Source organism: Microtus oregoni, unplaced genomic scaffold (genome assembly GCF_018167655.1).
Source record: "Microtus oregoni isolate MIOR12 unplaced genomic scaffold, Mior012 000065F_ref0000479, whole genome shotgun sequence".
NCBI classification, from domain to species: domain Eukaryota; kingdom Metazoa; phylum Chordata; class Mammalia; order Rodentia; family Cricetidae; genus Microtus; species Microtus oregoni.
The window spans coordinates 616,369-632,577 of NW_024543875.1; the positions used below are offsets into that span (position 1 = coordinate 616,369).

A 16,209-nucleotide genomic window follows, 5' to 3' on the forward strand; every position below is an offset into this window, starting at 1 on the left:
CAAGAGATAGCCCCTGTTCCCACTGTTAGGAGTCCCACAAGAGGACCAAGCTACACAACTATAACATATATGCAGAACACCTTGGTCAGTCTCACACAGACTCCCTGGTTGTTAATTCAGTCTCCACGAGCCCCTATGAGCCCAGGTTAGTTGATTCTATCTGGATCATCTTACCCAGCCTTAATAGATGGGAGGTGTTTAATCTTAATGTAACTTGATACACCATATTTTGTTGATATTCATGGAAGACCTGCCCTTCACTAAATTGAAATTGAGGAGAAGTGGATTGAGTATTGGGAACAGAGGGAGGAGTACGGGGAAATGACTGGGAAGAGAAGAAGGGGAAATTAACTGCAGTCGTGATGTAAATTAAATAAGTTTATTTTCTAAAATGTCATTTTAGAAGCTTCATTATTTAACATGTTTTAAAAGATCTTTACAGATAAATTAACACTAAGAAGGTGGGAGAATGGCTTAGAAGCTAACTACTTAGTGGGAGAACATTAGCATATGAATTCAGATTCCCAGCACCTGATCCCTGTAACCCAAGTACTAGCAGTTTAAGACAAATCTCAGTCAATGGCCAGCCAATCTAGCAAAAGTAGCAGGCTCTCAGTCAATGAGACTTTGTCTCAAAAAATAATATGGAGATATATAAAGGAAAATAGAAGACATCATAAACCACCCACGCACCCCCACACACACACATTGGCAAAAAAGCTTGCCTTCATATGCACATGCACACACTCAAAATTTATGCAGATAAAGTTAATGTGTTAAACTGAAGTAAGGAACATGAAGTAAGCCTTTGGTCCAATATGACCAGAACCTTTATTAGAGCCAAGGACATCCAGACAAACACAAAAAAGGCATTATATGAGCACAAGGGGAGATTTAAAGGTGTATCTGCAAGTCAATGGCTGTGGAGAACTGCAGGAAGCTACCAGAAGCTGATAGAAAAGACCGATTTTACCTCAGAAATAGCCATCCTTCTGGTGCTTTTTTTTTTTTTTTTTTTTTTTGCTTCAAAATCATGAAAGAATAGATGTCTGTTGTTTTAAACTACCAATTTTGTTCAATGTGTAATGGAAAGCAGATTTTGGTAATGTGTAGTGGTCACTAATTATGTATCAGTATAATTTCTATTATTTTCCTCACAATCCTCCTGCCTCAGCTTTCCATGAGCTAGAACTATGGACGTGTAGTATTTTTAACACTAAGATATTTCTAAAATCCTGGCTTCAGAGTTGTTAACAATAAGAGAATAACTATTTCCTCAGCTAGTGGATACTTGAATTGCAAGCAATGTCATTTCAAGATCATTGAAAGGGAAATAAGCAATAAGATTGACAAGTGAAAATAAAAAAGGAAAGCTCTGCTCTTACGGGAGACTTTTCAAAAATAGGAGCAACGACAATCAACTTACCTTACTCTGTGTATCGCTGGGCTCTTTAAGTGGTGTTCTCACCTGTCTCCTTCTCCTTCTAGAACACAAATTCAGCAAAGGATATTAAGACACTGTACTCAAGCTCTAGTTATCCCTACTGCTCAATTCCTTGCTGTGTCTCCAGCCACTGTGTTCCTGTGAAAACATAGTTGTGGCTATAAACTATTGCTCTGTATCTACGCTCTCTACTCTGATGGTTCAAGTGTCAGCTTGGCTAGATTAAAAGTCATCATGAAAATATATTTTTGGTGTGATTTTTAGAAATTTTATCTGAAGAATGAAAACTCATGTTGTATCACCATCCTTTGGTGGCCCCAAAGCCTCGATAACAAGAAGAAAATACACCGAGAATCACTTTCCTCTGCTTCCTGACTGGATACAACATGACTGGATGACTCAAAAACTCTTCCTTCCATGATTTTGAAACTGTGAGTCGAAATAAATTTATTCTTCCTTAGGGCTGCTTTTCCAGGCGTTTGTCACAGCAATAAAAAGAATAACATACTTACCTTTTCCAATGTGCTTATAGATGGAAAGGACAATAACTAATCAATTGTTTTACAAAATACTATATAGTGGATTAGTATTCAAATGGTACAGCTTTTGGAGTTAGAGGTTTTCTACAATTAAATCTTCTTTAAAATGTCAACACTGTCATTATTGGATGACAATAATTATTGATTTAAGTTTCTTAAAATCTCATAGGTCTTATAAACTACCTGGTACATTATTTTATTTAGAGTTTATCAAAGCTCTAAGAGAATAGGAAAGTGCTTGGAAGGGAAATAGCATCTTGCCTATCTTCTCATGGTTGGTTAGTAGTGGTGCTGAAGTTAAAGCCACAGTCCTCCACCTGACTCTAAGGCTCCCCCACTCTGAGTCACCTGGACGAACAGACCATCCAGAGACACAGCGTGCAACACACTCACCTAGGAAAGCCAAAGTTTTGTGCAAAATTTCAAAAGAATAAATATAAGAGAAACAAAAAAAAAAGATATGCCAAATGAATGTGTAGAAATAACCACAGCCAAGACTATTGAAAGAGCTGTGATGGGGTATCATGGCTCCCTCTTTGTCATCTCTCTCCAAATAAGATTCTAACTGAACTAAAGCAAAAACAGATTCAACGCAAGAAGTGAAAAAATTTGCTTTTGCTTTTTCTTGTTTTGTTTAAAAATACAATTTCAACTCCTCTGTAGAAAATTTGAAAGCAAGATATTCCTTCTAAAAGCTGCTCAGTAATAACTATTGCCTACAGTGGATACTTGGAATTCCTTGGAAGTAGCCCTACGATCTCAGTACAATCTTACTTCTTTATGTGCGTTTATTTGGCTTTTATTATTTAAGGAATTATACCTCAATTTATTTACTCCTTCTATGTGTAAATTATGAAGTATAATTAACATTTTCCTAAGCTTATGTAAGTCAATTTATATTATATTTATATTTTTTTAACAAGAAAGAAAAACCAGTTTAATCAGTAAGTTAATGAAGTGTGCAGATACTTCTTAAAATTAGGTATAAATGGCCAGCAAACAGATGAGAAAGTATTTAACATCACTAGCCATCAATAAAGGTCTATTTACACTGCCTCCAGATTTCATCTCAATGCAATCAGAACAACAGCAGCCATTATGAAAACAAATAACAGCCATGGGTATTCTTTCCCAGGACTCTGGAGGCATAGACAGGGGATCTCTGTGATTTCAAGGCCAGCCTGGTCTACACAGTAAGTTACAGGCCACTTTTTTTGGATCTAAGTTTATTTTTCACTCTTTTTTTTATTTATTTAATTATTAAAGATTTCTGTCTCTTCCCCACCACCGCCTCCCATTTCCCTCCCCCTCCCCCAATTAAGTCCCCCCCCCCAGACTGTAAAGCAATCAGGGTTCCCTGTCCTGTGGGAAGTCCAAGGAACACCCACCTCCATCCAGGTCTCGTAAGTTGAGCATCCAAACTGCCTAGGCTCCCACAAAGCCAGTGCGTGCAGTAGGATCAAAAATCCATTGCCATTGTTCTTTTATATTTTAAGAAAATATGTGCTATGATTGTTAGTGGATGGTTCTATGCCTCTGGCCAGTTAAATTGTTATTCATAAGAATGATGGTGTGTATGTAGGTGTATGTCTGAGTGTCTCCATGTGTGTGCGTGTATGCACATGTGTGTCTCTGAGTGCATATGTCTGTCTGTGGGTATGTTTACCAATATTTAAATAAGACAAGAACATGTGGTGAATAAAAAAGAATTTGGCTTAGATATCAAAGCTTTATTTATGTAATTTGTGTTGTGCTATTTGCTACACAAAAGATCAATATCTCTATAATCAGTCCTCCTACCTTTATAATATAGTTAGTACATATACCAAAGACTGTTTTGTGTTGAAGAGTTGCCCTGATTTGTCTAATTGTAAGGTACTTCCCAGTATGTGACTTTTTTTCAATGCTGAAAAAAATGAGTTTTCAGTATATCAACACATTACATAATCTGCACATTTTTATCAAATGTACAAATAAGAAACATCATTTTCACTAAATGTTATATATCATCTTACAAAGACAGCTGATCATTTCAAGAATAAACTTTGGCTTTTTTCATTCCGACACTCTGTATTTCCCCTGGCCATGTTCATTCACTATTATTATTGTGAAGCAGAAGACTTGCTTCCAAAGACATCAGAATCACAGGTGACTAGGTGTCAAGAGTAAAGTCAGGATTTGCTTTGGCTCCTGTCCAACTCAGCACAGCTGAAGCTGCAGAATTATTCTAAACAGCAAGACGTGGGACTCTGGGTCATTGCTATAACCCTTGGGTCAGTTTTCAAAGCATTTCCATTTGAAGTAACAACCAAGACAGACGTGTGACAAGGTAGGATGAACAGCGCCCTTTCTTTTGTGTTTTTCACCTACTATTATTCAGTCAAGCCTACTAATCTTTTTATAACATTTAACCAGGGAAGGTTATATACTCTTTGGTTCAATTTAGTTGTTCAGGTAAACGTAATACATTTTCAGGAGCAAAACCTAGCATGTCCAACACCTGTGACCCTCCAGAGGCCCCTGCTCCCACTCATTGCTTCAGCTGTGCTGCTTGTCCCTACTTGCTCCTTCTGTGGTCTCTGGCCTTTGCAAGTTTTTATAAACTAAAGTGGAACAGTATGCTTGGGGGGGGGGTCTTTACTTCAACTTGGTCATAAAAAACTTAAGTTCACCCATGATGGGGGTAAAGAAAAACTTCCCTGTGTCTCAAAGTACTTGTACAAACACCTATTGAATATGAACTGTTTAGACATATTAGTGCTAAATACATTTGAAAGTTAGAAATGAAAACTCACAGAAATTCCCAAATTATGATTATCATACATAGATGTGGAGGAAAAAATGGAAATCACACAAAAAATTAAAATACAAAGTAAGATTCAAGGAACAGCAGATTAGGAGGACAAGATGATTCCAGATTGTGACATCATATCTATTTAAAGGAACATCAAAAGAGGACAGATCTCTAGCATGGGGAAAGAGGACAAGTGTCTTGCATGCTGAATGAAGCACAAGATTGAGACCAAAGGAGAGAAATTATATTTTTGTAGCAAAATTTTTCTCCTCTGAACAATGAGTTGGACATGTTAAAAGTATATACAATTGTTCCAACTTTAACAAAATTAATCAGCACACTGGGGGAGTAGTAATGTGGAAAATATAAATAAAGATGCTGATGTCAAGAAGCAAGGCACCTTCAATGACTTGGTTAATGAGTTCTAAGATTATTCTGGTGTCTAGGAGAAGATAATACAAGCGTCCATCAATTAGGAATGACATCACCAATCCTATTTTCCAAAGGAGTAGGCAAAATCAATGGGTTAGAAGGAGAAAGTTTGTCAGAGAGCAAAGTGGGAGGGTGAAAGAGTTATTAAAATCAGGTGAATGTAAAAGAAGTAGAGGTCAGAGTTCATATTTGGAGACAGGACATATAAACCTACTGGAGAACCAAATTAATGTGTGTGTGTGTGTGTGTGTGTGTGCGTGCGCGCGCGTATGCACACTTTATCAGCAAGAAAAGAATGAAATTTTGTTTATTCATTTATCAAAACAACCATGTTAAGTGGTTGTGCTTTTCCAGACATGCAAAATATCCATGTTCAGATAGTGGCCCTTCCTCCCTTAGACAGAGAACACTCCAGCTGGAACATGGTGTGGGTTATTAAAGATAGTTAAAGTTAAGTATGAGAAATATGAGGCAAATCAGTAGTGCTCATGGGAGAGCTAGTGGGGAAAGGAAGGGCCAACTAAGAAAATTTTAGAACTTTCCTATATGTCAAAATACAGTGAAAAAGTAAGAAGCTTCATTGAAACTAAACATCTCTCTAAGGCCACCCTTCCAGCTCCTAGCTAAGTCACTTGATTTAGCATCCCTACATGGCTTGGTTCAGAAACTACCAAACCATTTTTCATTCTGCTAATATATAAGCTTCCTTACTTCTTCTTTGCCACATTGCAGTGAAAAAATAAAAAAAAAGTTGATGAATGAATAAAACGTTACCACTCTTCTCCCTGTTTCTTCCTCTCTCTCTGTTGTCCTCTTGAGTCCCCTCACATAAAACCTTATCAACTGACAGCTATTGCCATGGAGGAGGAGGAAGGGAAGATGGAAGTAGAACAAAGGATTTTGCTAGAATAAGAGGGCACACAACAAACTCTACTAATTATTAAGTGAATGATTACAGTTTTTGTCTATAATATTACTGCCCCTACATCTTATTACTTGTTTAAGAACAGAAATTTATACACACACACACACACACACACACACACACACACACACACATACACGTATCCTCAATCAGCTTGATAAATTGTTGAATCATTCATAGAGAACCATTAATATCAGAATTATCCTAGGCAAATAGGACTCAGGCTAATGTGTTTTACTCACCTGCTATAAAAAATAATTGTGATTATAATTAGGATAACCAGCAACAGTGAAACTGATCCTCCAGCAATGGGAAGTATAAAATGTTTATTGTCTCCACCTAGAAAAAAATAAGGCATGAATTAGTAATTTAATTAAGGCCACCAAAAAAGGGAGGGAAAATGAAGGAAAGATCCAATAATCATGACAGGATAAAATCAAACTCAAAGAATTTAATAACAATAGGACAGGGTAAGGGGAGAAAGGCATTTTTCCTTAAGATTCTCCTTAATTCTTATGACTATCACAGGTTTTTATTACTTCCTTTACTAAACTGGGTTCAACAACAAGAAGAATATGGAGCTGAAAAGATGGTTCACTGGTTACTTCTCTTTCAGAGGACCTGTGCTTGGTTCCCCGCATCTACACAGTGGCTCACAATTGCCTATAATTGCGCACCTGAGAATCTGACACTTTTGACGTCCAAAAGCACTTATGCTCACACTGACATACATTACACAGATATGCATATATACATAAAGTAACAAAAATAGATCTTAAGAAAGAACAATAGTGGTAATGGCACCCATTGAACACATAAGCTCTTTCAGTATAATATACAAAAAAGCCCTTGCAGAGAAAAAAATGCAATGCTGGAGTAATATACTAATAGAACTGCATCTTATGTTGACGTATACTCTAGGTAGACATATAATGATGAAGGAGTTAATTTCAGGCCTGCCCGCTGTTCCTTCTACAGTATATAACTGAAATGTTTACCAGAATTTTTTAAAATATACTTTATACTACATTTGAATACATTTTAAAAGTGATATTGAAGTTAAACATGTTACTCTGACTTGGTGTTGTCTGGAACTCTAAATTGTTCCCTTGACTGATCACTGTTATAGCTGACTGGCCGCTAGCATCATCTTTCTGTGCTCAGAATTCTTGCATCTCTCAAACAAAGTGATAAATCAATATTTGAAAGAATGATGAGTTACTGCTAGAGAAATCCCACCTCTAAGGTACTAGATTGAGGTGAGACACTACTCCATGTTTCTCTGTGACCTCCTGCCCACTACCACCCTCATCCATTTTCACTCTCAGAGCATCTTGTGAGATGAGCCCCATCACTATTGTTGGCAAGGGTGAACCTGAAATGAGGTTTACCTATTGTCTTTATTGCTGTCTACTAGACAGCACATTTGCCACTGCAGTCTGGAAATCAATGACAACGTAAGAAGAATATCTCTTCAACTCATTCTACCTCATATTTCTTCAGAACATCCCATACTTCCTAAGTCACAGTTTCACTGAATCCTTTTCTTATGATAAAAACCTTGAGTCTAGACCAACTTTATTCAAAAGAAACTAAGACAAATGATAGATGTTTTCAAGTTTTAAACATGTTTAATCCGTCTTATAAGACTAAGTGAGAGCAACTATACAGTGGTTTTCCTTCTGAGTCTGGCTTATGTCATTTAACAGATTAGCACAAGGTTCTTCTCAGTGTCACAGATGACATCATCTTTTCTCTGTACTGCTGAAAGCTACATCGCTCTGTCCATATATACCATGTTTTCTATTTATTTCACCAGTGATAGACATGTCAGTTGTCTATATGTTGAGTGCTGTGAATAAGGCAGACACATAGAGACAAATACTAAAAGTCCAAGTGTATATGAAATATAAAAATGCTGAAATCTTTGATTTCTGGCACAGAGCAGGAAGTATTGAAAATGGGATCATGTTCAAGGGTACAAGCTTTTGTTATATGAAGAAAAAGTTCAAGGGCTATAGATTATAATACAGGTAAGTTAGGGGTGTGCTAATTAATTTGGTGATGGTAATCCAGGCTGTATATTTACATATACCAAATCTTTATACTGGACACCTTGAAAATATTTAAGCTTTGGGAATATATATATTTAAGTTTTTAATAACTAGAAGATGGCTCAGTTTGCAAAGCATTTGCCTTAATATCACAAAGACCTGACTTCTGACCCCATATAAAGTCTGTGGTGGTGTCACACTCTATATCCAATAGAGAAGTAAACAGATCCTGGGATTGAGTGGGCAGGTCAGTGTGAGGCCTAGTTACCAAAAGCAAGATGAAGAATTTCCGAGGGACAGCACTTAATGCTGCCCTCTGGTCTTCACATACCCATGTACACAGGTACACTTGAACAGACATAAACATGCATGCACACATGAGTATACACACATACAGATTTAAAGTATATTTTCTTCTTGTTTTTTGTTGTTTTTTTCCAAATTTTCTAAATGATATGTTGTTTTTTAATCAGAAGATCTATGAACCTATATATAAGTCTACATTCTTAAAACAGAATGATTATTAGATTTTAGTCATTACATTTAAAAGACAAAATTTGGGGAACTCCTTTTTAAAGGAGATTCAGAATCATTAGGAGTTAAGATCATGTTTTTGCTGTGTTCAATTATATGATTTAGACTATTTTCATCAGAGTTCTCAGCTATAAATCCTAGTTTCAAATGCTTCAGCTTGAAACATATTTCCCATGACCAGCCTTTTTCAGTAAATCTGACCATTAGTGTCAGGTCCTTTTGTTCAGTGTCTAAACGCTTACAGTCTCTCACTGTGCTGGGTAATGGGACCACAGAGGATGACAAATAAACACTTACTTTATATTTCACTAGTTGAACCTTTATTGCTTTGAAACTCTCCCCATGTTCTAAATCAGGCACCAAACAAGCATTTCCCCTCCAGAAATGAATGTATAGAGAAGCACAGCTTCAGCCCTACTTGGCCCAGTACAGCCTGAAGCCATCGCTGTCCTACCTCCCTTCCCTGCCTTCGTTATGTACCTGCTATGGGAATGGCCAGAGTAGAGCTTGGATGGACCTCCATAAGACCTGTGTGGATTGAAAAACAGAAAGCATTCAGGATGCTTTGGAGAGTTAATCAATACTTCATAACACTCACTTTTCCCCTTAAGTTCTGCTAATAGATCTGTGGTTGAATAATGTCAGCCCTCAAGTCCTTCTCCTAAAGAAAGAATTATTATCTGTTCCCAGTGGTCCCTTTCTAATAGCTTTTTTCATGTATTCCAATGCTGTATTGATTCATAGGAGGACAAAACTCTCTTGAACTATGAAGCCATTATTTTTCCTCCTTTCACAAAGGATAAATACAGTTAAAACAATTTCAAGCAAGTCAGTAAAATTTATAAATGAATAATTTTCTCTAAGCCTGTGGCCCTCCAGGGTAAGTTTCTGCCAGACCAAGTATTTATGACTGAGTTATAAACCTTTAGAGAAGACTCATGATAGAAATACCACTTGTTCTGTCCAGCAGGGCTAGACGAGCAGAGCTGTTGGCACTGCCCACTGTTTGTCTTCGTTAGAGATTCAAGTAGGTTGGTGGTGAAGGCACCAAATAATGTAGAATATAAATAATAAGCTAAGTGCATTGGACCAATACTTTGATCCTAGTACTTTGGAGTTGGAATCAGGATTATCAAAAGTTCAATGCAGCCTGGGATACATAGCAAGCTTAAGGCCGGCTTGAGCAGCATGAGACCAATGTGGGCTATTTGTTTGGTTGTGTTTGGTTTTGGTTTTTCTTCTAAATTTTATCTTGTGGGACAGCTTGCAAGGGCAGAGGGCAGAAAGAGAAGGACAGGAAGATGAATGGGATCAGGATGCATGATATGAAATCCACAAAGAATCAATAAAAAGTTAAAAACAAAAAGAAACCAACAACCAAAGAATCTAACTGGACCAGAGAAGGTGAGGAAGGACACACATACAGTATCAGGTATTCTTTTCTTGGTCATTAAAAGAAGAAACACAAATGTTAGACCTTAATCTTAGGGCACAAGAAATATACATGCAGTAAGTTTACGTGAAGCAGATATGTATAAGCTCACAGATCCTGAAATACCAAGTCATTCTACATTTCAACTCAGCATTAGACAGAAAAATATCTCTAATATGAAATTAATTAGCAGCAAACTAAAAGCACAGTCATTGAAGATAGATGTGGAGCTTAGACCTGTCTTCTGCTTTGTTTCACTTGAAGAGTTCATATAGGATATTTAATCTCTTTGGTTAAGTGATGAAATGATCAAAGAATCAATGCCAAGCATGCCTTTGATATTTAAATAAAACATATAGTGGAATTTTAAGTATTTTCAACACTATACAATGTTAATAGCACAAATTATACACTCATAGTTAGATTTTATACACACAATGAAAATTAGGATTAACTAAATAAGCCATTTTTAGTCATGTTCAGATGTCACATTGAAGTACTTCTGTATCATAGATGCTACTTGCTCCTATAACTAGTCACCCTTCTAGGGAAGGTTAAAAGTAATTTGTATGTGTAAGAATATTCTAGACCACTACGACATCGTAAACCAAAATTGGTAAATGAAATATACATCAAGTAGATACTGGTATTCTAACATCACTCCAGGTTTCCAGAGACCACCTGTCAGCATAAATTAGTTTTATAATCCTTATTTCATAAATGTTTTTCTGTCTTACATGAAGGAAATCCCAGGGAATAAGTGGCTTTCTGAGTCCTTTAATCTACAGTGACTGAAATGTGGCAACGGTATTTAAATCAGTACCGTTTGTGGTTTAAATGAGAATAGCCTATATAGGATCATATGTTTGAATACTCGGTACCCGGTTGGTGGGACAGTTTGAGAAAGATTAAAAGGTGGGCCTTGTTGGAGAAGGTATGTCACTAAGAGTAGACTTTGAGGTTTCAAAAGCCCATACCATTACCAGTTAGCTGTTGGAGGGTGAGAGCTGTTCGTTGGTCCCAGCTACCCAGCCACGAAATAATCACACAGAAGTTGTATTACTTAAATCACTGCTTGGTCCATTAGATCTAGCTTCTTATTGGCTAACTCTCACATATGAATTTAACCCATTTCTAGTAACCTGTATATCGCCACTTGGCTGTGGCTTACCAGCTAAAGTTCTGGTGTCTGTCTCCAGAGGGGCTCCATGGTGCCTCTCTGACTCTACCTTCCTTCTCCCAGCATTCCATTCAGTTTTCCTGCCTACCTAAGTTCTGCCCTTTCAACAGGTCAAGACAGTTTCTTTATTCACCAATGGTACTCACAGCATACAGAAGGGAAACCCACATCAGTTAGCGCTCTCTCTCTCTCTCTCTCTCTCTCTCTCTCTCTCTCTCTCTCCCCTTTTCCTCTTCCACCTCCTCCTTCTTCTCTCTCTCCCTCCCTCTTTCTCTTTCTGCCTGATGGTTCATATAAGCTCTCAGCTATTGCTCCAGTGCCATGCATGTTTGCCTGCTGCCCTGCTCCCCACAGTGATGGTTATGGAATAACCCTTTGGAACCAGGAGCACCAAATTAAATGCTTTTTTGATAAGCTACCTTGGTCATAGTATTTTGTCATGGCAATAGAAAAGTAACTAAGATAATAACTGAGGCAAAATAAATGGCAAATGCTTTTAATTGGTAGTCACTGAGAAAATTTTTAAGTCTGAATGTATCTTCCTCCTGAACATGTCTTACTCTTATATATTTGCTTCAAATTTTACAAGCACTACTTAAGTGCATCATAAGTCAGAATGTCCAGAACTGCACGAGCCTCCCTCACTTTTTAGTGACATACTTGTAGAAAATAATTCACGATACTAGTAACATACATCCTATAACGAGGCCTAACTTCCTAACAGCCCATTCAGCTATAATTTCATTTACTAACTAGACCATTGATGAAACAGGTGCCAATACAATCCAGTCCCCCCTCAACTGTGCCTCCAGCAGTGTAGCTAGGTACCAAATTTTCAATGTGAGCCTTTTGGTTTGATACTTCATATTAAAACTGCAAGATCTTTTCCCCCAACAACGGAAAATTTGACCTTGGGGACTTTATAACACTTTATTTTTTTAAATGATACATATGTTAATGTAGGTACTTCTGAACACTTTCTTTTTCTGTGATGTCAGTCAGCCCTTCTGATGTTGGCTAGGAAACATTTTCTTTCACAAGCTTTGCTTTGAATCTTTTTAATGAAAGCTAAGAGCATGTCTATATGCTATTAATTCGAATGCTTGCGAGCTCTAGGCCCACTAATGAGGGTTCTGGAGTCTCCAAATACAATTGAAATTTGAGGATTTTTTTTCTTGACACTGATAGCTTATTTTGCAACTCTGTTTGTATTACATTATTTTTTTTTAATTTTTCGAGACAGCGTTTCTCCGTAGCTTTTGTTTCCTGTCCTGGAACTAGCTCTTGTAGACCAGGCTGGCCTCGAACTCACAGAGATCCGCCTGCCTCTGCCTCCCAAGTGCTGGGATTAAAGACGTGTGCCACCACCGCCCGGCTGTATTACATTATTTTTAAGAGCACATACATTTGTGTGTGTGCATTGCTATTCTTAAAAGCACTTATTTGTTTGTAAAAGGACATATTTATCTAGGCAATAAGTAATTTGAAATTTTAACGAATGAGTTTTTAGATTAGTAAGTACTTTTAAAATGTAAGTAGTAAAATTGGATTATGTGGGCACCCATTTCATCAATTTGTGAATGGATTAATGAATTCGAAGCTGAATGAACTATTAGAAGGCTAAACCTAGTGGTTTTTAAAGAGCCTAACAATACTCTTTATCAAAGTTATTAATAAATGAATACCATAACACTAAAATTAAAAGTAAAAAGAGGGTAGAATTAATAAGTCTCATGCTCAAGTCAGTAGTAAATGTTAAGAATTAAGAACAGTGATTTGATCTAGCTAAGTCTATTCTTTTTTTTTTTTCAGTCAGCTAATTGTATTTACATTTTGGGGGAGGAGGCGGGGCTTTGGGGGAGGAGGCGGGGCTTCAGGGGGTAGTGGGGAAGGTGTACATAGGCAGAGAGGGAGATGCTAAGTCTATTCTGACCCAGACATCTGGGTGCAAAATTTAGGAATTTGTGGGTTTTCACAGATATATGTAAATGTCCTAATTGTACTCAGTGAGTTATATAAAATTCCCTCAGGGAATTGCCAGAAAATGATCACAACCCTTCTTCTGATTTTTTTCTCTCACTCCTTCCTTTCTTATAGCATTAGTTTCAGAGAATATAAGCTCTGTCTGTTTGACTAGGACACTATGGAAATCTATTTAAAGATAAATGAACTTCCTAGCATACTTCATGTTGGAGAAGTACTCTTCTCAAGAACCAAAGAGCTATAGCTTTGGAATATCATCACTAAGGAAAACATAGCCTATGGGCAGGTCCTATTACCCAAATTTTTCCCTGCAACCTCCTGCTTAAAGATTTGTGAAGCTATTTTTATTTTGATAAAGGCTGTTAGTTAAAAATAGATGCCACTCCAAGTCCCAGGTGAATCTGGCATGTTCTGCATGATATATGTCATAAAAGATTCTATCAAGTCTGTTTACTTGAAGACTCATAATTTATCTTTAAAACTTTTATGCAATGAATCCCACTTGTCTACATTAAAATGTTATTTCTTACTTTGTTTCTAGTATATCACCTGAGAGTCACAGCACACTCTAAATTCATGTTCATTCATAAATAAAATTGTTTTGTTTCTCTTTCACCTTTGGAGAAGTTTTCTGGGCAGGGACATTTTGTTTCTAATTACATTTCCCCAGAACATTGCTTCTGTTATTGCGTTTGACCAGGTGTGACTTTGTACAACGGTGTTCCTACTGTGTTTATCCTCAAGGACACAAGAGGAAATACCCAATGTCCCACTTTCTTAATTGAAGATAAACAATAGTCTATCTTCAGGTTTCAATAAGACACATAATAGGCTACCATACTTATGTGTGTATTTTTCAGTTGTAGTATAAAAAGTCACAGAAACATGAGATAATGTAAATAGCCAGCACATGCTAGTGTAAAGAGTATGCTTCTGTTGTATAGTGATATTTATGTTTTAATAAATAAAGCTTCTCTGAAGATTAGAAGGGCAAAGACAAGCCATTAGAGATCAGGCAGTGGTGGTATACACCTCTAATCCCAGAATTTGCCAAAAAGGCAGATGTATTTTGTGAGTTCAAGGCTACCCTGGACTCCACAAGATCAATGCAGAAACAAATCTAGGAAGTGGTGCCTCACACCTTTAATCCCAGTAACAGGGAGTCATGCACCTTTCATCCTGACACTAGAAGGAATATAAAATGGGAGGTGAGAGAGATTTTGCCTGCTCAGTCTGCTTAGTCTTCTTACTCTGCTGAGTCTGAGGATGTCCAGCCTTGGTAAAAGTAAAACTTCTCTAGTGGTTTAACTGCTTTGCTTTTCTGGTTTTCAGGTTGAACCTTGATATCTGTCTCTGGGTTTTTATTACTCTTGCTACACTATTGCTTCCTTGGGGGATTTGGGATGTTAAGCCTTCACTGACCAACAATGGGGGAAGAAAAGCTTTAATTGCTAACTACTGCTCTGATCCAACTGTCTTAGGTCCTTGAGGTCTGGTGTACAAGACAAAAAAGACAGATCAATATAAGAAGAAGAAAATAAAAGTTAAGTGGAAAATAACAATATGCTTGGGATTTTCTCCAGATTCCTAAGTAGTTGGTCAAGGGAGTAGGTTGTGCCATGTGCTAAGCATCTAGTGCAGTGGTTCTCAACCTTCATGACACTGTGAACCTTTAATTCAGCTCCTCACAATTTGGTGACCCCCGACCATAAAATTAGTGCACTGGTGTTTTGCAATGGCCCAATGCCATATGCAGCTATCCGCAGGTGTTTCTGTCATGAACTGGGATTGTCCTTTGCCCAGATCCTACTCCCAAAGTTATGGGTGTCTGGGTCCCTTTCAAATGGCTGTAACACAGTACCAGAGGGTAGGTGACAATAATCAGACATTTATTTGAGTGTTGTTTTTCACATCTTTAATGCTTTCACTCAGGAGGTTAAGGCAAGAAGATTGGCATAAATTTGAGGCTGGCTTGAACTACATACAAAGTTGGACTACAAAGTAAGAACATGTCTGCTCACCACCACCAAAAGAACAGGCAGCAGAAAGCTTCTCATTGTATCATCCAATGGTGGACAGTGGAAAGACAGGGGAAGCTGAGAATGAGAGAGAAGTAAAGGAGCTATACTCATCCCTCTATAAGGAGCCTGCTCATAGCAAGTAAAGCACTACCATGATAATGGCATTTATCTGTTGATAACGGTAGAGCCCAATTAAAGCTCCAACATTAACACTGCTTCACTGGGGACTGGATACAATTAAACCACATAATCTGCTCGTCTCTTTTTAGTGTAGACTTGACTTTATCAGTGGCCAGCATCTCACCTCTAGATTCTCACACCAGCTGTGACTGTGCTAGTTCCCCTAGGACTGTGTGTGGAAGCAGCCTCAGATGATTTCACTAACCAACGCAAAGGCCCCTTAAAAATGAGGAAAATAGTAGGTGAAGAAGGACTCACTCACACAGGACCCGAGCATGAAGGTAGTAACCAGATGAACTCGCAGCTCACAGTGCTGGAATGAAACAGTCAGAGATCAGGCCCCACTTGTGAACAACCTTCACTTACTTCACATATCAGTCCAGTGTAGATAAATATCTAAAAGGAGGAAATCAGAACTCCATGACACCTGCTTCTGGAGTAAGCAACAGAACTTTTACTTTGGGCAGAATGAGGAGCTGAGGCTAAGAACAGGCACTCAGAAGTCTGGGTGCTGGCCTCAGCGGCCCAGCACATATATTTATTAGCTAAGATGCTTTGAATAAATTGATTAAACTCGTCATGCTTCACTTTTTTCATCTGTAAAGTGTGGATAAAATAAAACTGCTGTGAGGAGCAAAGGAGTGACTTTGCATAAATCCTTAGGCCAGCACGCAGCGCACAGAGAAGCATG

The 16,209-nt window shown here is 37.7% G+C and overlaps 1 protein-coding gene across 1 annotated transcript in view; it reads right to left on the reverse strand.

The window, feature by feature from the left end:
- The window catches only part of Cd226 (CD226 molecule), an 85,476-nt gene that overhangs the window by 1,257 nt on the left and 68,010 nt on the right, over positions 1–16,209 (reverse strand). The window contains exons 4-5 of the mRNA XM_041640791.1: positions 6,377–6,473; positions 1,427–1,484 (exon numbers count right to left, since the gene is read on the reverse strand). Of these exons, the coding sequence (XP_041496725.1) occupies positions 1,427–1,484; positions 6,377–6,473 (155 nt within the window). The remainder of the gene's footprint in view (positions 1–1,426; positions 1,485–6,376; positions 6,474–16,209) is intronic.